Source organism: Phodopus roborovskii, unplaced genomic scaffold (assembly GCF_943737965.1).
Source record: "Phodopus roborovskii unplaced genomic scaffold, PHOROB, whole genome shotgun sequence".
Lineage (NCBI taxonomy): Eukaryota > Metazoa > Chordata > Mammalia > Rodentia > Cricetidae > Phodopus > Phodopus roborovskii.
Genome location: NW_026126625.1, coordinates 7,569,736 through 7,594,843, shown reverse-complemented (window position 1 = coordinate 7,594,843; position 25,108 = coordinate 7,569,736). Strand labels below are relative to the sequence as shown.

Sequence of the window (25,108 nt, the reverse complement as noted above, 5' to 3'; positions counted from 1 at the left end):
CTTTTAGAATAGAAAGAAAAAAAATAGTCCCAATTTGGAAAGGTATATTTAGATAAAGCAAAAAGATGACCGTATTTATATGACATTAAAAAAAAAAGTACAAATTGTCACATATCTTGTAACCTGGATTCACAAGTATCTCAAGTGAAATAATTACCTTCACATGGTCATCTTTATTTAAATTTTAGTGAGAGGACACTCACAGCTCAGAATAAAGCATTAGGTTCTTTCCCCTATTAAGATGTCCTATAGAAAATCTTGCCTATGTTTAGGAAAATTTCACTGGAGGAAGACAAGCTAAGAATCCTGTCTGGGAATCTGGAAAGTTTCTAGAAATAAAGATTCTTTTTTAAGAAAAAATTATACTAAAATATAAAACAAAAATGAACACATAGGGATTGGACAGAACAAGTAAGCAGAAGGAAACAGCTTGAGAGAAGATACAAGGAACACAGACCCACTCGTTCACACACTTAGGACTCCCATAGAAACATTAAAATGGAAGCCATATATATACTCAGAGGACCTGATGTGGACCTGTGCAGGCCCTGTGTGTGCTTTCTCTTGCACACTGTGAGTTCATATGTACATTGGTCATGTTGATTTAGAGGGTCTAGTTCTTCTGGTATCCTCCATCCCCTCTGGCTCTTACATTCTTTCTGCCTTTTCCACCTGGTTCCCTGAGCCCCAAGAGGAGGGATTTGATGGAGGTATTCCATTTAGAGCATTGTGTTCCAAGGTCTCTCACTCTCTGCATAATGTCTGGCTGTAGGTATCTGTACTTGTTCCTGTTGGCTACAAGAGGAAGCTTCTCTGATAATAGCTGAGCACTCGTCTATGAGTATAGCAGACTGTCATAAAGAGTAATTTTATTGCTATTTTTTTCAGAGAACAGTATTATTTGGTTTTTATCATAGGTCCCTAGCTGTCTAGTCTCAGGTGTAGTCTTCTAAGCAGTGGATAGGGATTCTATCTCATGGAGTGTGCCTTAAGTCAAATCAGATATTGGTTGGTTGCTCCCACAAGCTTTGCCATAGCACAATCCACCATTACCATAGCATATCTTGCAGGCAAGACATCGGTATAGATCAAAGGTTTTGTGGCTAGAGTGGTGTTTACATTTCTCTTAAAGTAGCATGCAGGCTGAAGGCTCTATATAGGTACCAGTTCAACTTCTCCATGTTCAGTGAATTGTGTAGGTGTTGTCTTCAGCAGTGGAGCCTGGCCATCAGTTTGTGAAGAGCAATCTATTTTTTTGACAATAGCCTGGGTTATTTGGGGATTCCCATGTGACTCCCTTTGGCCAACAACTTAATTAGATGTAACCCAATCCCAGTACTGGAATCTTTATTTGGTAACAAGAGATGGCCAGTTGGGGCTCTGTCTCCCTATTATTTTGGTGATTTTATTTAGCTCACCTTCATATATGTAAATATTTTTATTTTAGGAGGTTTTTTCTATATTAGGTTTCCATACTACCCCTCAGATGGTCCTTAATTTTGGCTAGCTCTGCTCCTATTCCCTCCCTCATCCCTTTTTCCTCTCCCTGCTTGATCCTCCCTGTTTCAGCCGCCCCCCCCAAACCAAAACTATTTCTATTTGTCTCCCCTAGTCCCTTCTTCAGATTGTAGCTTGGTTATCATTGACTTAATAGCTAATATTAACATATAAGTGAATACATACCATATTTGTCTTTCTGGGTCTGAGATACCTTATTCAGGATGATTTGTTATTGTTCTATTTATTTGGCTACAGATTTCATGATACCATTTTTTGAACAGTTGAGTAATACTCCAGTGTGTTAATGTACATGTACTCTTCATCCATTCTTTAGTTGTGGCACATCTAAATTATTTTCAATTTCTGCTATGTGTAGAGCAGCAATGAACATGTTTGAGCAAGTATCTCTGTAGTAGAATGAAATGTCCTTTGGGTATATGCTCAGGAGTACTATAGCTGAATGAGCTAGATCTATTTCTATCTTTATGATGAGCTGCTATACTGATTTCCATCGTGGCTATATAAGTTTATACTCCCACCAGCAATGGATGATTATTCCTCTTATGTCACATCCTCATCATCATGAGCTGTCACTTGTTTTATTGATCTTAGCCATCCTCAGGGGTTTCAGATGAAATTTCAAAGTAGTTTTGATTTGTATTCCTTGATGACTAATGTGCTGACCAGTTTTATGTTAACTTGACACAAGCTAGAATTACCTGAAAGGAAGGAACCCCAATTGAGAAAATGCCTTCATAAGATCAAGACTATAATCAGTGATAGATGGGGGAGGGCCCAGCCCATTGTGGGTGGTGCCATCCTGGGTTGGTGGTTCTGGGTTCTATAAGAAAGCAAGTTGAGCAAGCCATAAGGCACAAACCTGTAAGCAGAACCCTCCATGACCTCTATCTGCATCAGTTCCTGCCTTCAGGTTCCTGCCTTTGAGTTACTGTCCTGAATTCCTTTGGTGATGAACAATGATATGTAAGTGTAAGCCAAATAAACTCTTTCCTCCCAGGTTTGCTCTGGTCACATGGTATTTCCTCACATAGTAACCCTAAGATAACTAAGGATATCTTTAAGTGTTTTTCAGCCATTTGAATTTCCTCTTTTGAGAATTCTGTTTAAATCTGTACACCATTTTTAATTAGGTTGTTTCTTGTTATCTAGTTTTTGAGTTCTTTATCTATTTTGGATATTACTTCTCTATCAGATATTTAGTTGGTTAAAAAAAATTTTTCCCCTTTCTGTATCCTGCCAATTTGTCAAATTATGGTTCCTTGCTGTGCAGAAGCTTTTCGGTTTTTATAAGATCCCATTTATTTATTAATTGCTGATCTTAGTGCCTATGCTAATAGTGGTCTTCTCAGAAAGTCTTTTTCGAGGCTATTCCCTACTTTTCTATCAGATTCATTATATCTGGTTTTATGCTGGGTGCTTTGATTCATATGAAGTTGAGTTTTGTGCAGGGTGATGAGTATGGACCTACTTCTACATGTATGGATTCTTCTACATGTAGCTGCTTGTTGAAGGTGGTTTGTTTGTTTGTTTTTGTTTTTCCAGAGAATATTTTTGTCTGCTTAATCAAAAATCTGGTGTCCATGGGTATGTAGATTTATGTTTGGGTCTTCAATTCAATTTCATTGATCAATGTGTCTGCTTTTGTGGCAGTACCATGCTGTTTTTATTACTATAACTCTGTAATATTACTTGAAATTGGGGATTGTGATACCTCCAGAATTATTATTCAGGATTGTTTTAGCTCTCTTGGGGTTTTGTTTGTTTGTTTGTTTTCATATGAAGCAAGCAGAAAATTGTTCTTTGAATCTATGAAGAATTGTGTTGGGATTTTAATGGGGATTGCATTGAATCTGTAGATTGCTTTCAGTTGGATGGCCATTTTTACCATGATAACCCTACCAGTCCACAAGTATTTCAGCTTCTTTCTTCAGTTTTAAAGTTTTTATCATACAAGTCTTTCATTTGCTTGGTTAGTTTTAACCCAGAATACTTCTATTTCTTTGAGGCTGTTATGAAAGGTATTACTTCCTGATTTATTTCTCAATTCATTTGTCATTTACTGATTCTGATGAGTTAACCCTGTATCCAGCTACTTTGCTGAACAGTGTTTATCAGCTGTTGGCGTTCCCTAATAGAATTTTTGGGGTCACTCATTTATACCTATCATATCACCTGCAAATAAGGATACTTTGGCTTCTTCTTTTCCAATTTTATCCCCTTGATCTCCTTCAGTTGTCTTATTGCTCTAGCTAAGATGTCAGGTACTATATTGAATAGGTATGAAGAGAGTGGACAGCCTTGTCTTGTTCCTGATTTTAGTGGAATTGCTTTGAGTCTCATCCCTAGCTCTTTAGCAGACCACCTGCTGAGGCCTCCCCTTCCTGCTGCCCCCATCTCCAGTGGATCACACAGATCTTTCCCTCCTAAACCATCCCCATTGCTTTCTCCCAGCCTCCAACCAGCAGCAACCTATAGGCACTCTGACCAGGGAAGCTAGTAGACTAACTGCAGATTTTCACCACTCCCTCAGCTCCCTCAAAACCAATAAATACTTCAGTCTTATCCCCAGCTCTGCAGCAGACCACCTGCTATAGCCTCCCCCACCCCCAATCTACCGTGGAATAAAGATTCTTTATTCCTTGTGTAGAATTGGAGGCTCTAAAAGTTGTCTGCAGTGGGAAAAAGTGTTCTATTTAGTCAGCCAGGGATTTCATTGGCTCTGTCCTTAGAAAGCTTAACTAAGGAATAGTCCTTGGCACATGTAGACCAAGAATAGTCGTTAGCACATGATAGGTTGTCTAGCCATTCTTTAATGAGGATTCCATGCCCATGCATTTTTTTTTTAAAGACAAGCTTTGTAAGAAATGGTACAAAATATGAAATGCATCACCATTTTTTGTACCTGTGTTTATTTTTTATTTTTTTTCAAAAGAAAATGTAAATTTGTAGCACTACTTACTCTACCCTGTAGAGGTAACTGGTAGTCACCCTTTATGATGTTTTATGTTTACACAAACATGCACAGAGTTTTATGGAATTATCTTTTTTTTTTTTCCTAGTATGTAGCTGCTTGATGTTGATAAATTACTAGCTTTCCAAGTCAGTACAAAATAGATTGTGATTTGTCCTTGAGGGCTTACAGGAATATATACTATTTAACATTTACTTATTTAACCATTTCTACCTATGCTAATGGCCTTATGTTTCTTTGGCTTGGAAAGCTCAAATGGACATATTTATTTCTGTATGTTTTTGGCCTTTTCCACAGGGTAGACTGTTTGTTACAGTAGAATTGTCAAACTGTGGTGTGTTTTTTAAATTTTACAATAGAAGGAATGGTACCAATTTCTTAGATATTTGTAGTAACTTATATAGTACTTGTCTATGTTTTGGCCATTTCCCTGTACCCAGTTTCAGACATATTTCTAGGTTAAGTAAACAGTTTATTAAAAACAACAAAAGTAGCCTAAAATTGTTGTTCATACCTATAATCCAAGCACTTGGGATCCTGAGGCAAGAAAATTGTTAAATTTAAGGCCAGAGTGAAACCCTGTCTCTAAATAAATAAGGAAAGCACAGTAGAGAAAACATGAGAAATGTTTTTGTAATCTCGGAGGTCCTTAAGCAAGATCCAAACTCCTAAGCCACAAAGGAAAATGATTAGTAATTTTAATAAGTAATGTCTGCTTTATACAGTGACATGTGCATGCATGTCAGGAGGCTAACATAGGAGAACTAAAAGTTTGAGGCAACCCTATGAAACACAGGAAGAACCTGTATCAAAAAAAAAAATTCTGCATATGTGAGGATAGATGTGCATGTGCCACAGCATGCATAGAGATCAGAGAACAACTTTCTGGGATCAGTTCCTTCCTTGTGTTGTGAGTTCCTAGAATATAACTCAAATTCATGTTGCCAGGCTTGGGCAGCAGACACTTTAACCCTCTGTGCTACCTCTCAACCCTCATTCAGCACTTTGTTTCTATCTCGAAGCACACAGAGTTAGGATTCAACTTAAAACTTCTTCCATTCAGGCATTGCTGTATGCAGTGGGATTAAAATAGTAATACAAAACTTTTCTCTAAGGGATTACTTCAATGTCAAGAGACAGATACATACAAACATACATTCGTATGTCAAAAAAGTGTTAAAAATGATAAAGCAGAAAGGGGAAAATGATAGGGAAAGACTTGGTTTTTAAGTAGGTTGTAAAGGAGTCTTTCTCATGAAGCTGAACAGAAATTTGAGTGAAGTAAAGGAGTTGAGCATGGTCACTTCTAAGAGAAGAGCTCTTGCCCAGAGAGAAGCCTTAGTTTCTTTCCCTAGGCCCTTCCCCTTGTGACATCTGACCCTTTACCACATGTATCACTCTCTGTCACCAACCACACTCTCAGAATGAATAAGCATAGAAGTTACTCAATTTAGCCACCATGTGGAATACCTTCATCTCCATATTATAATTACATTTCCCGAATGTTGGTGCATTTTATTCACTAATTCATTCCCCTAGTGAGGCAGAAATTCCTACTGTATACTTGTGGAGGTGACTAAACACCCAATACTGGGCAGATGTGAGAGGCAACAGATTATCAATTGCATTACTCAGCCTGGAGTGAATAAAAGACCATATACTACACAGGGCCAATGGTAGTTCTACTAAGAAGCAGTGGACAGTGTAAAACATAGTTTCAGTAGAATCAGGTTACCATGTGGTTGCTGCAGGAGGATGTTTGGTTGTTAGAATGATTTCAGGGGTTGACAAGGAACTGGATGCTGCTACTTGAGAATAGCAGGAGCTCTGCTACCTGATGCTTTTGATTGGAAAAAGATTCTTTGTATGAGGGCTGTATCCATGGGAACAAGTTGGGAGAGCTGTCAGCTAGTCCAGTAGAGACCATTCTAATTATATCAGATGTTGTTGAGCTTTCAAATCTTATCATATAAGCCAGTTGTTTTCAACCTGTGGGCCATACCCCTCTTTCACAGGGGTTACATACATATCAAATATATTTACATTATGACTGATGAAAATAGCACAGATACAGTTATGGAGGTAGGAATGAAAATAATTTTTATGGTTGGTAGTCACCACAAATGAGGAACTATATTAAAGGATTGCAGCAGCAGGAAGGTTGAGAACCACTGCTGCAAGACCTGTTAATGTGTTAAACTCTGTACCAGCAACATCAGAGAAGTTAGGAGGTTTTAGTACCTAAAAACAGAACAGTGAACTATTCAGAATACCACAATAGTGTTTCACATAAAGAATGGTAACTTTGAGAAGTGAGAATTTGGGGTTTGTTTAAAAACTAATCTCAGGTTGGGTCTGGTGGTGCCTGTCTTGAGTACTAACACTCTGAAAGCAGAGGCAGGAGGATCTCTGAGTTTGAGACCAGCCTGGTCTACTTAGGGAGTTCCAAGTCAGCCAGTGAGCTCCATGTTCAGTAAAAGACCCTATCTGGAAGGAGTAAAATAGAATAATAGAGAAGACACCTTATGGCCTCTGCACAGATGTGCATAGTTACATACAGAGGAAAATAGTTGTGAGTAGCTAAGTGTGTACAGCATGCCTGTAAACTGAGCATTCAGAAAGCCTAGTCAAGCAGATAATGGAGTTTAAAGTGTGGACTACCTACCTAGCGAGACCTACAAAGAAAAAGAAAAAAAAAATCTCAGAATTACAATTTGTTTACATTTTCCTTAATTTTAAACATGTTGAAGTAATACTAGCTTCCCGGTAGTTTAACATTTAAAAGTTCACAAGAAAAATCCATTTTATTTTAAATAGCAAAACATTTGTTTATATTGCACAGTAGTGGTTCTATTTAGCAGACAAATGCCTGCTTTTATATCAAACCAGTCTGGTCTATTCCATAATTCATTTTAACTCCTGGAATTTGATTCCTGTTTTTAAAATGCTTGTGAAATTTCAATTTCGATAAGAATTTTTTTTCTAAAACTACATATTTAACAGTACTTCCTTAAAGAATTAGGAAAATGAGCTTGCATTGGTACATTTTTTGCAGTCCTAATACAAAAAAAGCTGAAGGTTTAGAGTACTTTCATGTTACTACAAACAGCACATCTACACCATCTACAAGAGGCTGACAAGTCTTACAGTCTATGTCAAAATTGCCTAGGTGCTTCAGAGAGTATAGCTCATGCATGTGTTGACTGGCTCAAAGAGTGTTTACAGTCAGCAGACTAATTTTGGATCATGATATGATTAGAAAATCTGGCCATGATTTTTTTTTTTTTTTTTAATTTTCAGGAATAACCTAGACAGAATTCTTTCACACTGAAATGACAGAGTTTTTGTTTTTGTTTTTTTCTTTTTCTCTTCCTTCCTTCCTTCCTTCCTTCCTTCCTTCCTTCCTTCCTTCCTTCCTTCCTTTCTTTCTTTCTTTCTTTCTTTCTTTCTTTCTTTCTGTTTTTTCAAGACATGGTTTCTCTGTGTAAGTGCTGTAGCTGTCCTGGAACTCTGTAGACCATGCTGGCCTCAAACTCATAGAGATCCGCCTGCCTCTGCCTCCCAAGAGCTGGGATTAAAGTCCTATGCCATCAACACCCGACTGTTTTTGTTTTTCAAGATAGGGTTTCTTTGTGTAGCATTGGCTGTCCTGGAACTAGCCCTATAAACCTGGCTGGCCTCAAACTTAAGAGATCCACCAGCCTCTGCCTCTTGAGGGCTGGAATTAAAGACATGTGCCACCATCACCCAGCTTTGACCTTTAGGGATTTGATTAAAACAGCAGCAGTAAAGAAATACAATAATTTTTCTATTTATATAATATAATTATAGTCCTCTGATATAAAATTTTTCTTTTGCAAATTATGACAACAAAAAGGAAATTGAAAAGGAAGAATTTATCTCCTTTTAATACCACTGACTTCACACTTAGATGTTTATATTTTTATAGTCTGTCTATAAAAATATATATATATAATTATAATCAATGGTAAACATAAAGTATTTTTGTTTTTTTGTAACAAAGTCATGAGTTTTTTTTTCCATTATGATGTTAGTTTTTTTTATAATTTATTCTTTTAAATTTTATTTTATATTCCAACCACAGTTCTCGCTCCTGCACCCGCATATTCCCCCCAGCCCACTCCTCCTCATGGGTAAGAGCTTCCATGGGGAGTTAATAAAGTTTGGCATAATAGGTTGGGGCCCTTAGATAGCTTCACAACTGTCTCCCACATATGGAGGGTCTAGTTGGGTCCTCTGGAGTCTTCTCAGCTGTCGGTCTAGAATTCACGAGTTTCCACGAGCTTGGTTCTGCTGTCTCTGTAGACTTCTCCCTCTCTTCAGCTGGATTCCCAAAGCTCAACCTGGTTCTTGGGTACGGATCTCTTCATTTGGTTCCATCAATTACTGGATGAAGACTCTGATGATAGTTGGAGTGTTCACCAATCTGATTACAGAGGAAGGCCAATTCAGGCACCCTCTCCACTATTGCTAGGAGTCTTAGCTGGGGTGATCCTTGTGGATTCTTGGGAATTACCCTAGCACCAGTGGCTCTCTTTATTAAGGTATCTCTTTCATTTTTCTTCCATTGTATCACTCCCCTCACCCCCAACTATCTCATTCCCCCCCCCCATGTTCTCATCCCCACCTCTTACTACCACCAACCACCCTGCCCCCAGTTTAACCAGTAGAGCTCATCTATTTTTCCCTCCCAGGAGGATCCTTATGTTCCTCTTAGGTCTTCCTTGTTACCTAGCTTCTCTGGAGCTGTGAATTGTAGTGTGGTTGTCCTTACGAGTGAATACATACCATGTTTATCTTTCTGAGTCTGGGTTACCTCACTCAGGATGTTTTTTCCTAGTTCCATCCATTTGCCTGATTTCATGAGGTAATCATTTTTTTACAGCTTAGTGTTACTCCATTGTGTAAATATACCACATTTTCCTTATCCACTCTTCTGTTGAGGGGCATCTAGGTTGCTTCCAGGTTCTAGCTATTATGAATAACGCTGCTATGAACATTGTTGAGCAAGTGTCCTTCTGGTATGATTGAGCATTCTTTGGGTATATGCCCAAGAGTGGTATGGCTGGGTCTTGAGGTAAGTTGATTCCCAGTTTTCTTAGAAACCACCATACTAATTTCCAAAATGGCTGTACAAGTTTGCACTCCCACTAGCAGTAGTGGGGTGTTCCCCTGACTCCACATCCTCTCCTACATAAGCTGTCCTCAGTATTTTTCATCTTAACCATTCTGGCAGGTGTAGGTTGGTATCTCAGAATCATTTTGATTTGTATTTCACTGATGACTAAGGATGTTGAGCACTTCTTTAAATGTCTTTTGACCATTTGAGATTCTTGTGATGAGAATTCTCTGTTTAGCTCTTTACCCCATTTTTCAATTAGGTTACTTTGTATTTTGGTGTCTAGTTTCTTGTGTTCTTGAAGATCAGCCCTTAGTTAGATGTGGGATTGGTGAAGATCTTTTCCCATTCTGTAGGCTGTCTTTTTTGTCTAATTAACAGTGTCCTTTGCCTTACAGAAGCTTTTCAGTTTCAAGAGGTCCCATTTATTCATTGTTATTCTCTGTGTCTGTGCTATTAGTGTTATATTTAGGAAGTGATCTCATGTGCCAGTGTGTTCAAGGCTACTTCTCACTTTCTCATCTGTCAGGTTCAACATAGCTGGATTTATGTTGAGATCCTTGATCCACTTGTATTTGAGTTTTGTGCATCACAATAGATATGAATCTATTTGCAATCTTCTACATGTTCATCTCCAGTTAAAGATTTTTTTTTCCTTTTTCCATTGTACCATTTTGGCTTCTTTGTCAAAAATCAGGTGTTCATAGGTGTGTGTATTAATAAAATCAGGTGTTCATAGGTGTGTGGATTAATGTCGGGGTCTTTGATTTGATTCCATTGGTTCATATGTCTATTTTTATGCCAATACCAAACTATTTTTACTACTATAGCTCTATAGTAGAGTTTGAAGTCAGGGATGGTGATGCCTCCAGAAGTTCCTTTATTGTACAGGATTGTTTTAGCTATTCTGAGTTTTTTGGTTTTCCATATAAAATTGAGTATTGTTCTTTCAAGGTCTGTGAAGAATTGTGTTGGGATTTTGATGGGGATTGCATTGAATCTGTAGATTTTGGTAAGACTGCCCTTTTTAATATGTTAATCCTACTTATCCAAAAGCATGAGAGATATTTCCGTTTCCTGATATATTCTTTAATTTCTTTCTTTAGGGACTTAAAGTTCTTGTCATACAGGCCTATTTTATTGATTTCAGTCCTCAATTTATTTCCTGTAATCTACTCCTCCTAGATGAGTTTGCTTCTTTTTGTTCTAGAGCTTTCAGATGTTCTGTTAATTTGCTGGTATGGGATTTCTCTAATTTCTTTATGTGGGCATTTAATGCTGTGAACTTTCCTCTTAGTACTGCTTTCATAGTGTCCCATAAGTTTGGGTATGTTGTACATTCCTTTTCATTGACCCAGGGGTGATTCACTTCAGCATTATTCCATTTCCATGAGTTTGGAGGCTTTCTTGAATTTGTGTTGTGTTTGAATTCTAACTTTAGGCCATGGTAATCCAATAAGAATTAAGGGTTATTCCAGTTTTTTGTATTTGTTGAGATTTGCTTTGTGACAGAGTATGTGGTCAATTTTAGAGAAGATTCCATGAAGTGCTGAGACGTTATATTCCTTTTTGTTTGGGTAGAATATTCTATATATGTCTGTTAAACCCATTTGAGTCATAACATCTATTAGATCCATTGTTTCGCTGTTAATTTTCTGTCTGGCAGATCTGTCCAGTGGTGAGAGTGGGGTGTTGAAGTCTATTAGTGTATGGGGTTTGGTGTGCGATTTAAGTTTTAGTAATGGTTCTTTTACAAATGTGGGTGCCCTTGTATTTGGGACATATATGTTCAGTATTGACACTTTTTTTTTAATAAAAGAAATTGTATTTACTTAGAAGCATTCAGAATGTCAACAAAACAGCTGCAATTTTTTTTGCAATTACAGAGTGGTATTCAGTTAACAGAACAATTATCTTCGTATAAGCTGCATCAGAGACAACTGAAGATGGAACAAAAACCCAAAACAAAAAAAGAAAACCAAAAAAAAAAAAAAAAACTACCGTCCCCATATATAACTAATTTGTGCTGTGCACCAAGAACCTGCTTTAAATTTCCATGCCAATTTACAACCCCCAGACTGTGCCAGGCAAGGTTAGTGGCTATTGAAAATACCACCAGGACAGGGCTATCTAAAGACACATTCGGTAGTGTGTTAACTATACAAAAAAAGACACTGTACAGTTTAAAAACAAATCTTACACAGCCTTACATTTCAATTTATTTTCTTTAAAAGGTGTGAGTTGTGTACAGGGGGGTTAAATGCTTTATAGACAAAAAACAAAACAAAACAAAACTGCGCTAGAACCAACTTATTCATCATCATCATCTTCATCTTCCTCTTCTTCCTCCTCTTCCTCATCCTCTTCATCGTCCTCATCATCTTCCTCTTCCTTCTTTTTCTTGCTCTTTTCTGCCTTGACCACCCCCTTTTTCGCTGCATCGGGTTTCCCTTTTGCTCTGTAAGCAGCAATATCCTTTTCATACTTCTCCTTCAGCTTGGCAGCCTTCTTTTCATAGGGCCTCTTGTCATCTGCAGCAGTGTTGTTCCACATATCTCCCAGTTTCTTTGCAACATCACCAATGGACAAGCCTGGGTGTGCTCTTTCGATGTTTGGGCGATACTCAGAAAGAACAGAACAAGAAGGCCGAAGGAGGCCTCTTGGGTGCATTGGGGTCCTTGAACTTCATTTTTGTCTCCCCTTTGGGGGGGATGTAGGTTTTCATTTCTCTTTCATAACGAGCCTTGTCCGCCTTTGCCATGTCTTCAAATTTCCCCTTTTCTTTAGCAGACATGGTCTTCCACCTTTCTGAGCATTTCTTGGAGAACTCTGAGAAGTTGACAGAAGCATCCGGATGCTTCTTCTTGTGTTCCTCCCGGCAAGTTTGCACAAAGAATGTATATGAGGACATTTTGCCTCTCGGCTTTTTAGGATCTCCTTTGCCCATGTTCAGTTGATTTTCGTCCGCGAGGCACAGAGTCGCCCAGTGCCGGTCGGCTCGCACTTGCCCTGGCGCTGTCTCTATGGAGCTCAATGTACTGCAATGGCTGTGAGAGCGGGAGCCAGATACAGCCTCCTCACTCTTTCCGCTCTGTAACATTCCAGTATTGACACTTCTTGAAGGATTTTCCTGTAATGAATATTGAATGTCCGTTATCGTCTCTTTTTGACTACCTTTAGTTTGATGTCTATTTTGTTAGATATTACACCAGCTTGCTTCTTAGGTTCATTTGATTGAAAAGTCTTTTTCCAAGCCTTTAATCTGAGGTACTGTCTGTCTTTGAAGTTGAGGTGGGTTTCCTGTATGCAGCAGATGGATGGATACTATTTTTGTATCTATTCTGTTAGCCTATGTCTTTTTATAGGTAAGTTGAGTCCATTGATATCAATGACCAGTGATTGTTGATTCCTGTTATTTTTTTGGTGGTGGTGGTGTGTTTCCCTTTTTAAGGATTTGCTAGTGTGGGATTATCTATTCTATTATCTATGCTTTCCTGGGCACCTCTAACCTCCTTGGGTTGGAGTTTTCCTTCTAGTGCTTTTTGTAGGGCTAGATTTGTGGATAGGTATTGTTTAAATCTGATTTTGTCATAGGATATCTTGTTTTCTCCATCTATGGTGATTGAAAGTTTTACTGGGTATAGTAATTTGGGTTGTCCTCCATGGTCTTATAGAATCTGAGAGTCTCCATACAGAAATCGGTGTTATTCTGATGGGTCTGCCTTTATGTGTTACTTGACCTTTTTCCTTTGTAGCTCTTAATATTCTTTCTGTATTTTGTGTCTTGATTATTATGTGGCGAGAGGAAAAAATTATTTTTTGGTCCAATCTATTTGGTGTTCTGTAAGCTTATATCTTCATTGGCATTTCCTTCTTTAGGTTGGGAAAGTTTTCTTCTGTTATTTTGTTGAATATATTTTCTGTGCCTTTGAGCTGATATTTTTCTTCTATTCCTGTTACTCTTAGGTTTGGTCTTTTTTATGATATCCCAGATTTCCTGGATGTTTTTGTCTTATGACTTTGTTGACTTCATTGGTTTTTTGTTTGTTTGTTTGTTTGTTTAATCAATGAATCTATTTCCTCTATCACATCTTCAATGCCTGAAATTTTTCATCTCTTGCATTCAGTTGGTTATGCTTGCATTTGTAGTTCCTATTCATTTACCCAGATTTTCCATTTCCAGAATTCCCTCAGTTTGTGTATTCTTTATTGCCTCTGTTTCAATTTTAAGTCTTGAACTTGTTTAATTATTTTTTTTTCTTGGTTTTCTTTACAGGATTTATTGATTTCTTCCAATTTTTTTTTTTTTTTTTTTTTTTTTTTTTTTTACTTTTTCTCCATTTCTTTAAGGGAATTTTTTCTTTAAAGGCTTCTGTCATCTTCATAAAGTTATTGTTAAGGTTGTTTTCCTCTTCGTTGGGATGTTCAGGTTCTGGTGTTGCCATATTGCTCTTTAGGTTGTTGAATGTATTTTTGCATTGGCATCTACCCATCTCATCATACAGTCAGTGTAGGCAATGTCGGACTTTTGATCCGATCCTTGCAGACAGTGCTTGTGTCACAAGTATCCTCAGTTGGTCTGATCAGTGTGGTTGTTGTCTGTGTCTCAGGGAGCCATTTTTGATCAGCAGTCTTAGTCCTCTCTGCAGTTGATGTCTGTGTTTCAGGGAGCTGCTGAGGTCATGTGGGATGGGTGGGTTGGGGATCGGAGTGAGACTTGTAGATTACAGGGTTTGGGGGTGCATGTAGCCTGCCTGCAGGAGTCTTTTCTGCTGACTGGCTAGTAAGGCTCATGATCTTAGATTTTTTTTTTACCATATGACAACAAAGATTGAGAACCACTATTTGTCATACCTAGATAAGTGAATTAGTCAGTTTGTGGGTGGGTGCTGAAAGTCCAAACAGCATGTCACTAGTTTTGGTGAGGGCCCCTACCCTTCATCACATCACAGTGAATGGTAGCATAATGGTAGAAATATATCAAGAGGGAAATAGTTTATAGAAAGATAGGAAATGACAGAGTAATTTAGGAGTTGGGCTCTGGCTTTGATAAGAACTAACTCAGGGATCCTATGAGAACTGCTGTATTCTCTTCCCAGGACAACCTCCCAGTAGCTTCCAGCAGAGGTACTACTACTTTATATCCTCCCACTGGGGAACAAAGCTTCCAACCCATGAACTATTTATTGAGGGATACTCTCAGACCATATTTAAACAATAGTATTAGGTATAAAAGTTTAAATATGATAGAGTTCTACAGGGGCTCGGGAAATGACCATTGGTAGGGAAACATAAGAGCCTGAGTTCAGATCCTAGTGGAATAGAAACAGGCAGATCTCTGCAGCTCATTGGCTGTCCAGCCTAGTGGAATCAGTAAGCTTCAGGTTCAGGGAGAGACCATGTTTCAAAAACCATAAGTGAAAAACAGTTGAAGAACGGTACCTGCTGTCTGTCTCAGGACTCCATGTGTGTACACATGCATGCATACAAACAAGATACAGCTCCTAGACAGTTTTGTAGGCTAATGGTAATAATGAGTATCTGTCATGTGTTTATTGAGCACCTGGTGTTAGGAATTCTAAACCCTTTCATTTGATAGTCACCATAACAATATGTGTGTCGTGTGAAGAAATGAAGAAACTACAGTTGAGTAATTAGTGCCAGCTCACACAGCTAATAAGTTACAGTCATGACTTGTACCCATATTTAGCTTCCAGAGAAAAACATGGCCAACAGGTAGATTTGCCATGTTAATCTTAAATTTCAGAGCTTCTCATTTGTGAATGCAGGGGTTGAAATGTTCAAGGTAGAATTGGAAAGCTGTATTGTAACTAGAAATCATTTCTAGATAAGCATTTTGGAAAATGCTGATGACTTCTTGTAGTTTATTTTGTTATTGTAAACAAATATTCATTTTTGTAATTAAACAATATGTGTCTCTGAAAAATGGGAAGCTGAGCCATCAGAGAAGACTGTGAAAGAAAATAGCATACTGGTGTTTATCTGTAACCCCAGCACTCAGGAGGCAGAGGCTAGAAGACTGCAAGTTGCCAGACAGCCTGAGCTACATAGTGAGTTTCAGCCCAATCTGAGTTACAGTGTGAAACCCTGCCTCAACAACAGCAACAGAATCTTAAAAATAGCATGCTTAAAAATAATTTCATCTAGTTTCATGTTGTTTAATCATGTTATAAGGAGAAGAATGACCATTTCTTGGAATGTTCTAAGGAATTTGGACCTTACCCTCTCTGAATGAAGTTTTCAACCTCAGTGGTACTTAAGAACTCTTGGGAAGCTCTTGGGAAGATCTGACTAATATTTATTTTCAAAAATCCCAGAAATGGTTCAGATACATAACTAGGAATGGTATATGGAACAAAAAGCTATAGAATCTGGAGCAAAGAAATGAAATAATAAATGTGTATTTTTAAGGATTACATGGATGGAAAGAGAAGCAGCATGGTCCAGACCAATGATCACATAATAATTCATTATTACTTCTCCATAAATCCTATGCTGAAACCTATCCTAGGAATATATGTTTGTCATTGCTTTTGTTTCTCTGTTGTTTATTTCACTAGAACAGATTTCCGGGAGTAATTCTGTTGAGTCAAAAGAAATGACTAGTTTGTCCTCTTTAAATTATTGTAATGGATATAACCAGTTTCTAGTTTTCAGTATGCCAAAAAGATATTTAGAATAATTTTGATAGGTTTGAGAAAAAAAGAACTATTAGAATTTTTATTACTTTAATATTATTTTGAAATTGGCGATAAATTATCACAATGATGTTTATATTGTGTTTACAGTATTATTTCATAACTGAATTTATCTTTAATAGATTGATGAACTCCCAGAGGGAGCTGTGAAGCCTCCAGCCAACAAGTACCCTATCTTCTTTTTTGGTACCCATGAAACGTAAGTTAACAAAATAACTTAAAGTTTCAGCAACTGTAATTTGACTCTACTAGATTACATACTTATACATGATCTATACTATTTTATATGTTGTTAAGTCATTATATCCACTTATAAAGTAACCAAACTTAAAACATTTTTATTACTGTAAGTTATATTAGTTATTTTTGCATGTTGTAGCAAAAAACACAACAGAAGCAACTTTAGGAATAAAATGCTTATTTTGTCTCATGGCTTCAGGGGTTTTCAGTCTATCATAGCAAGGTATGGTGGGATCTGTGTCAGCAAGAATATTTGATGATGGGTTTTTACATGGTAAACTAGTAGGACATGTGGAAAAAGGCAAACCAGAGGTAGACATGAGTATAGATTAAAAGGTATGTTCCTAATGACCTGTCATTCAGGCCTCACCTCATAAGACTCCGTAACTTTCCAAATTAGCATCACCATCTGGAAACTAAATGTTCAAGTGTATGAGCAAGGGAGAGAGGGGGCATTTCAAATTCAAACCATAAAATAAGCTTATTCATAGAAGACTTGATTACTGAAAGTACATCTTTGCTTTGAATGCTGTTTCTGTTTCTATTTTAAGTAACGGTTACCAACCCAAGGTCTCCTTTCAGGACACTTGAAAAGTCCTAGAGTGATTGACTTTACCAGTTCCAGTAACCCCTTTTGGAACTCTGTATATGTCCCCTTTAGAGAAGCTTCTTTCACTTATTTTTTATAGAACAAAGTTATGTTCTTTCAAGCTCTTCCAACTTTAGCCCTATAACAAATGAACTGCCTTTTAAAGGTTTTCTAATTAGGTTTGTTATATATAGATCCAAGTAATATAGACATTTATTTATTTCTTTTGCAATAATACAGAAGTGGGCACAGGTCAGGATGGATAGACAGATTTGCTCTAAGAACTCCACACCCTCTCTCAGACCCTACCATTCCATGTATGCTTTTTTGTGAAAGCCTTGCTGTGTAGACCAGATTGGCCTTGAACTCCTAAGTGCAGAGGTTAAAGACATTTGCCTTCTCACCCAGCTTGTTTGCTTATTTCTAAATATTAACATGCTTCCATTGTACATATGCATCTTCTAGGGAAAGGGAAGGAGAGAGAAAGAGTGAAAAACAAGGATGCCTTGTATGGAAATGGCAAGAAAGTCCATAGATCACTTCTGCTTGCATTTATTCCATTGACAAGAATTTGGTCATGGGGCCACACACAGCTATGAAGAAGCTGTTCTAAAATATAAGAGAAGTAATCTGTTAATGAAAAAAAGGAGAGAATACATTAGGGGATAATTGGCAGTTGTGCCACACCCTGACTATATCATTTATTTTCATTTAAATGTTAGCAGAGTTAGCTTGCTACTCCTCCCATTCTAACTTCTCTTCATTCAGGTCTTGAAAGCACTGGGATAAAGTCCTGAAGACAGAGTTATTTTCTTATGTGAGAAATAGTGTATATCTTTCAGGAAATAAATATTTTGTAAGGGCTTTTTGGTATTGTTTTGAGTTTAGTTTTTTGGCACAGTTTTTTTGTTGTTTGTGGGGAGTTTTCGTGTCTGTGTGTGTGTGCGCTCCTGCATGCGTGCATCCATATGTGTGTGTTGCTGGGCTAGCTGCAAGTCCTCAAGGAGGCAAGAACTCTACAACTAAGCTAAACCCAAGTCCTATTTTTATATAATAAACAGTGTATATGCTGTATCTTAGGTTGCTAGAAAGCTTAGAAGTAAATGTTTTACCTATAAATACATAATGTTTTGTGATATGTATTTTATCTCACTCCTGACTTTATTTTATGTGCATACCATTGTTCTGATATTTCCTTAGAATAACCTGTTCCAAATTATCTGGTTACATTTTTGGGACAGAAGTTAATTAAAAAAAAAAAATCACACTTCTACTGAATGCACCATTTACTAACATTATGTATTTACTTTTATTCCCTTGGTAAGTATTTGTTTTGTAAGGCATTCTGTAAGTCACTGGAAGTAGAAAGGTGCCCTTAATGACCTGCCAGTTGGCACATACAGACTTTAGGCAGCTTAACCTAGTTATTTTCTCTGGATATATGGATCGATGATTGTAGAAACTCAAAAGCCAGAGTAATAATTCCTGCCAAGTTTCCTTGAAAGTGAACTAGCCATATACAGTATTCTTTTTTCCCTCATGTTCATCTTGTTCTTCAAATAAGATTTCAACATACCTACCCCTCAAATTTTATTCTTGGTTTTGTGCATATTCATTTTCCCTCCCCCACTCTCCCTGGACCCCCATCTCCTTCCCTATTACTCAACTTTGTGTCTTTTCTTTTTAAACCATCAAGACCAATTTGTGCTGGCCAAATATTCTGAATGTGTGGTGCCTTAGTTAGGGTTTCTATTGCTGTGAAGAGGTACTTTTATAAAGGAAGAATATTTAACTAGGGTGGCTTACGTTTTCAGAGGTTTAATCCATTATTGTCATGGTGTGAGATGGTGGTGTGCGGGCCAACACAGTGTTGGAGAAGTCCCTAAACACCACATTGGGTGTGGCTTGAGCATATGTGAGACCTCAAAGCCTGCCTCCACAGTGACACACTTCCTCCAACAAGGCTATGTCTACTCCAACAAAGCTACACCGCATAATGGGAGCTACACTCCCATTAGGGGCCATTTTCTTTAAAACCAACACATGTGGTCTTCCTGGATTATGGTTGACTTTCAGGTTACATTCTTAGATAGAACTGTCTTTCCTTCTCCCTTATAGACAGGATCTCACATAGCCCAGAATGGGCTCAAACTCCTGCCTTCACCTCCCATGTGCATTATAAGTGTGTACCAACACACAGTATAAATAGAGTTGTTAGTTTATTTTTATCAGCTGGACAGTGTAAAAGATCATTGCTATACCCAGTCAGAAAATGAAATGTATGAATTATTTTAGAATGTTGACTGAAAGGTTTCAGTATTATCTTTTGCTGATTTCTGAATTCCTGTCTCTAGCTCATAGTTTTCTTTACTCTCCAGAATCATCTTTCTAATTCCCTATTTGATGTCTTCTTTTGATTGTCTTAACTGGGACTTCCGATTTTACACCTAAAAATGAGCTTCACCCCAGATCTTTTCCTTCAAAAGAAAAACATATCAGTGAATAACAACTCCAGCTTTCTTATTTCTCATTCTGAAACCCTAAAGATCGCCTCAATCCAGTTTCTCCATCAAAAGTTCCTTCCTAAGAATGAATTCTGGATTTGACTATTTCTTCACCAACTACACCGTGGCCTAAATTGCCATCATTACTTTGGCTCAGTAACCTTCTATTACTTCTTGCTTACATCCGAGTACCTAACCTTCACTTGGTTTCCAGCATAACAGCCAAATGATGCTACTAACACATCTCAGAATCTTTTGTGGCTTCCCATGTTAATACCTTTGCAGTGAGCTCCAAGGCCCTAAATAATCTTTTGCTAACCTGTTATCTCTCTAACCTTATCCATACTAGCTTACTCCTTTTACTCTAGCTGCATTGGCCTCTTTTGTGTTTCTCAGACACATAATTCTTGCCCGGGTAACAACATAGATGGTTCCTTCACCTTGTTTACTTGGATGTTTCCTTTCCAGTGATGCCTTCCCTTCATCTTTAGAGCTAAAATCTATCCATCTGGGATAGCTAATTTGAATTGCCATCTAGTCTCACCAGGGAAAGAGTTTCAATGAGAGATTATCTAGAGTAAGTTGGCTTGTGGGTATGATTGTGAAGGGTTTTCTGAACTGGTTATTTGAGCTAGAAAGGCCTACCTACTGTGAGAGCATCATTCCCTAAGATAGATGGAGTCTGACTATATGAGTGGAGTGATTTGAGCATCATTGTGCATGCATTAATCCATTGCTCTCTGCTCTTCACTGTGGATGTGATGTATCTAGCTGCTTCAGATACCTTGACTTCCCTACAATGATGGATGATAACCTCAATTGTAAGTCAAATAAACCCTTCCTTCCTTAAGTTGCTTTGTCAGGATGTTTCATCACAGCAACAGGAAAGAAACTAAGACACCATCCTTCTTTGAATACAAGAAATATATATTTTGTTCACATTGTGATAGTTGTACTGTCAGCACCTGTGCTTCCTGAAGGCAGCTGTGGCTGTGCCATATTCTCTGTGAAATTCCCAACACCATTGCAACAGTGCCTGACCAATTATAGTGTCTAACTGGTACATAAACTTAATTTGAAATGTCTTGAGGATGTCAACCAAAGCGAGCCTCAGTAGTTTCATTCACTAGATTAAGATCACAAATAATCTGCTAATGATTCTTTTTTAGAGTGCTCCAGTCTGTTAGCTACAGAATTTAACTACTTTTTAATGCTTACAGTTAATTTAGTTAAATATTTAAATTAGATATGATTCTGTTTACTTTGCTACTTCTGGGTTGCCCCCCTACCCAATTTACAGAAATAATACTAACTATTCCAAAGTAGTATATAGAATTAAATCAGTTTTTATTTCAGTATTTAAATTCCTATTATATGTCTCACAAGACCTTACCTACAGTAGATTGCCATAAATACTAGTTTAAAATGATGATTGAAGCAATCAAAGTAAATAACTCTAATTCTACCTGTGTAATTAGAAATCAATTTTAAACAAAGCAATATTAATGTAAAGTCAAAATTGTACAGTCCAGAGTTGCTGGCTTTACATACTCAGATACCCATTTTTATTGCTTTGAAATATGTTTCTAAAGCATCTTGTGACATGTGCTCAACCCACAGGGTTATATATACTTTAAATATGTTTATTGTAATGTGCTTTGACATCATATTTGATCCTGATGTTTAAAATACCTTGTATTTGAAGGTCAGCGTATCAGTTCTATTTCTGATCTATCTCTGCAGTGCATTTCTAGGTCCTAAAGACCTTTTCCCATATAAGGAATACAAAGACAAGTTTGGAAAGTCAAACAAACGGAAAGGATTTAATGAAGGATTATGGGAAATTGAAAATAACCCAGGAGTGAAATTTACTGGGTACCAGGTAATAGTTTGCATCACAGTCTCTTGTACTCTTATTCCTTGCTTTTAACTCTTATGTGTCTTTGTAAAATGTCCTTACCTTCCATTCATTTGAAGTCACAGTTCTTCTTTGGCAATAACAACATTATTTTGATTATCTACCAACTCTTGCCCAGAAGAGTCTGAGTTAAGTGACCATTGAAAAATTGACTTTGGCAACCATTTGGTTCATTAATTGAATCAAAATTTCACATGCTACTGAGGTTAGCTTCAATTTTTGACTACAAGCAACCCTCCTACCTCAGCCTCTCAAGTAGCAGGAATTAGAAATGTGTGCCACTATGCCTGGCTGTCATAGTCCTTTATTTTGAAAATGTTAAAAAGTAGGCCAAAGCCTTTGAAATTGAGACAGAGTCATTGTTTCCCCAGTTTGTGTTCTTTTTCAAATTGTAATTGGCTAAAAAATTTTTTCCTTAGACAATTCAGCAACAGAGCTCTTCAGAAACTGAGGGAGAAGGTGGAAATACAGCAGATGCAAGCAGTGAAGAAGAAGGTGGTAGAGTAGAAGACGGAAAAGGCAAAAGGAAGAATGAAAAGGGAGGCTCAAAACGGAAAAAGTCCTACACTTCAAAGGTCACTGAAAACCTCCCTCCTGCTAGTAATGTTTCATGCATATTCACTAAAGGCTTTCAAATTGGGTGGGAGGTATGGCTCCTTGGCAAAGTGCTTGCCTAGAACATGTGATTCCGCCCTACCCCCCCCCCCCCCCAGCAATAGTATACCAGAGAGAAAGACAGAAAGCCTGAGGTATTAGGGAAGCTGCTACTGACTCTGCAAGGCTAATCTGCCCTGAAAGTACTACATGCTTGAAGAAGGAAGGTTAAGCATGCCAGACACTGAGTTGAACTAGGTGCACAGAAGTAAGGAAATACAACTCCATAAAAGGGGAAAGGGGGTATACAATAAACAAGTAAATAATGTAAATTGTGAAAGGCGTTAAGAAGCGAATGAAAACACAGTAGAAAAGTGAAGGTGAAGTTTATGCTGAGACTTGAAAGAAGGGTATGGGGAGGGAGCCATGTGTGGCAGAACGAAAGAAGCTGCAGGAAAACTGAGAAGGGGAAGGTCTGACTCAGCATAGGTGTCTCTAGATCTTTACCCAGGTAAAGGCTAAACAGTGCAGACTTGTAAGCTGTGTTAATGAGTTTGGATTTTATTCCAAATGTAGCAGCAGTGGCAGTGGTGGGTTTACAAATGGAAAGACTAGATTTGTTATATAGTTAGATATGCAGTCAAAAAAAAAAAAAAACTCATGAGATTTGTGAAAATTTAGCAACTGAACATGAGATAAATGGATCCTTGAAGACCTAATACTGGTTCAGGATTCAGTTGAGGCTGTCACATGATTGAATACTTGAAATTATTTCTATTTCAATTCTTGTATTTATTGATTGAGAAAACAAGTACCAAGAGCTTCTCAGACTATTAAAATTTTACTTTGGTAATTGTTAAAAACCCACCTTACTGACATATAGGTAAAATTGTATCTATGTATTGTTATTTCCTATACCTACTTGTGTTACATACTGTGTACCTTGTTGATTACTAACATGATTTCAGGAGCTGGAGAGATGGTTCAGTAGGTAAAATGCTTACTGCACAAGCATTAGGACCAAGTTTAGATAACCTAGCCCTCCACCTGTGCCTGTAACCCTGAGCTGGTAGGGTAGGTGACACAGGATTGGTCCCTGGAAGGGGCTTTTTAGTCAGCCAGGCTAACCCAGTTAGGGAACTCCAGGTTCAATAAGAGACCCTACCTAAAAATGTGAGATCAATTCAAGCCCTTTGAGACTATCTGTGTTTTGTATACATATAGGCAGCTCTAAATAGTGGGAGGGGTAAGGGTGAGACACACTCGCACACATATGCACATATACCACAATAAGGAAACAAAAATGATTGCTTTTGATGGGTATAAAGTTTATAAATGATACGAAAAATAAGAATTTCCCCTCTCAACCTGTTTCTTCCATTGCAGTTATTTTTAACATGAATTTCTTTTAGAATTTGTGCTCCATTTAAATATACATCCCTTTGAGTTATTTTTACTTAATTGATTGCCTACTGAACTTGTATGGGATGTGTTTGCAACCCTAAATTGTATAAAAACTACACAAGACTTAACAATGGCTATGTTGCCTTGAAATGTCACTATTTCATTGCATGTCTCAAAGATCAACAGTACCAAGAGTCATAGTTAGGACAGAGTTAACATTTTACAGCAGTGAAGGTGAGGGCTAAAGTTTATCTGTTTAAAGGATGATTTAATTTTAATTAAATAGAAATTAATTAAATAGAATGCAACTTTCATGATCACTTAAGAAGTATATTTAATTATTTTGCTCTTGCTGGTTTTGCACAATGCTAGTAATTAAACTCAAGACATTGTGCATACTAGACAAGAACTCTACCACCTGAGCTAGTACCCAGCCCAGAATTCTTACTTTTTTATTATACATTTGTGTGTTGAAGTGGAGGTAGGGTCCTTGGGGTTTTTTGTTTGTTTGGTTTTTGTTTGTTTGTTTGGTTGGTTTTTGTTTGTTTTTGTTTTCCTTGTAAAGGGTCTATCTCTGTAATCCAGGCTAGCCTGAAACTCAATTTATATCAGACTAGCCTTGAACTCATGGTAGTCTTCCTGCCTCAAACTCCCAAAAGATGACATTACAGGTATGAGCCAAGAAACCCAGACTCTAGCTTTTTAATGTTAATATCACATAGTGAGTCTCAAGCTTTCGCATGCATCAAACTTCTGTGAAATGCTGTTGACATGCCTTAAGACCCCCAGAACTGCTGTTTGAGAACTTTTGGGAAAGGACAGGGAATCCAATTTATAAGTCTGCTGATACGGAAATGACATTTGGAGAACCACTTCCTACTATAACCCTGTTATTCTGTCTCGATTCCCAGTGTTTTCTTTTTGTTGAATATGGTGAATTTCTTTTAAAGTTGAGTAGTCTGCCTTTGCACTTAAAAACTAGTCTATAAACCTGTAACATCCCAGTTAGGTAAAGGGATTACCGCACATCTCTATTTACCTAATTTCATTTGCCTGTGAGAGGGAAAAAAACTCAATAAAATCAAAACAAAAAGCCAAAGTACAGCAGATCTGAGGAAAACTACATGTCTTTTATCAGCAGGTGTATAGCTGATTCATGTTAAGCAAATACTATCAGATACTGGGAAAATGTAGATTAAAAGTATTTTATAGGCAGACAATTAACAGTTAAGACTTATTAGATCTTTACAACAAATTAAACTAGTAGAGATGCTAAAAAGAGCAATAATTTTAGTTAACAAAGCAACAGACATAAAACCAAGTCAGGACCACACTGATAAAACAGGTGATAAACACCAATTTAAAAGAAACTTACAGGAATTATGATTTGAAGAGCTTTACAAAGTTAGTTTGGCAGCCACATTTCCTGCTAAAATACTAAATATTGTTACTCATTAGTAGAAGTCCAATAATGCCTAGTTCCCAGTATAGTGGAACTTGGTATTTGG

At 37.5% G+C, this 25,108-nt stretch overlaps 2 protein-coding genes and 1 pseudogene across 2 annotated transcripts in view; 1 reads left to right on the top strand and 2 right to left on the bottom strand.

Moving 5' to 3' along the window:
* The window catches only part of Hdgfl3 (HDGF like 3), a 57,097-nt gene that overhangs the window by 21,347 nt on the left and 10,642 nt on the right, over positions 1-25,108 (top strand). The window contains exons 2-4 of the mRNA XM_051206653.1: positions 16,474-16,550; positions 21,428-21,566; positions 22,022-22,177. Of these exons, the coding sequence (XP_051062610.1) occupies positions 16,474-16,550; positions 21,428-21,566; positions 22,022-22,177 (372 nt within the window). The remainder of the gene's footprint in view (positions 1-16,473; positions 16,551-21,427; positions 21,567-22,021; positions 22,178-25,108) is intronic.
* LOC127238178 (high mobility group protein B1-like) lies at positions 11,937-12,644 on the bottom strand (annotated as a pseudogene).
* The window catches only part of Tm6sf1 (transmembrane 6 superfamily member 1), a 43,004-nt gene continuing 35,613 nt past the window's right edge, over positions 17,718-25,108 (bottom strand). Inside the window, exon 10 of the mRNA XM_051206649.1 lies at positions 17,718-17,810. Coding sequence (XP_051062606.1) covers positions 17,790-17,810 — 21 coding nt within the window. The 3' untranslated portion in view covers positions 17,718-17,789. The remainder of the gene's footprint in view (positions 17,811-25,108) is intronic.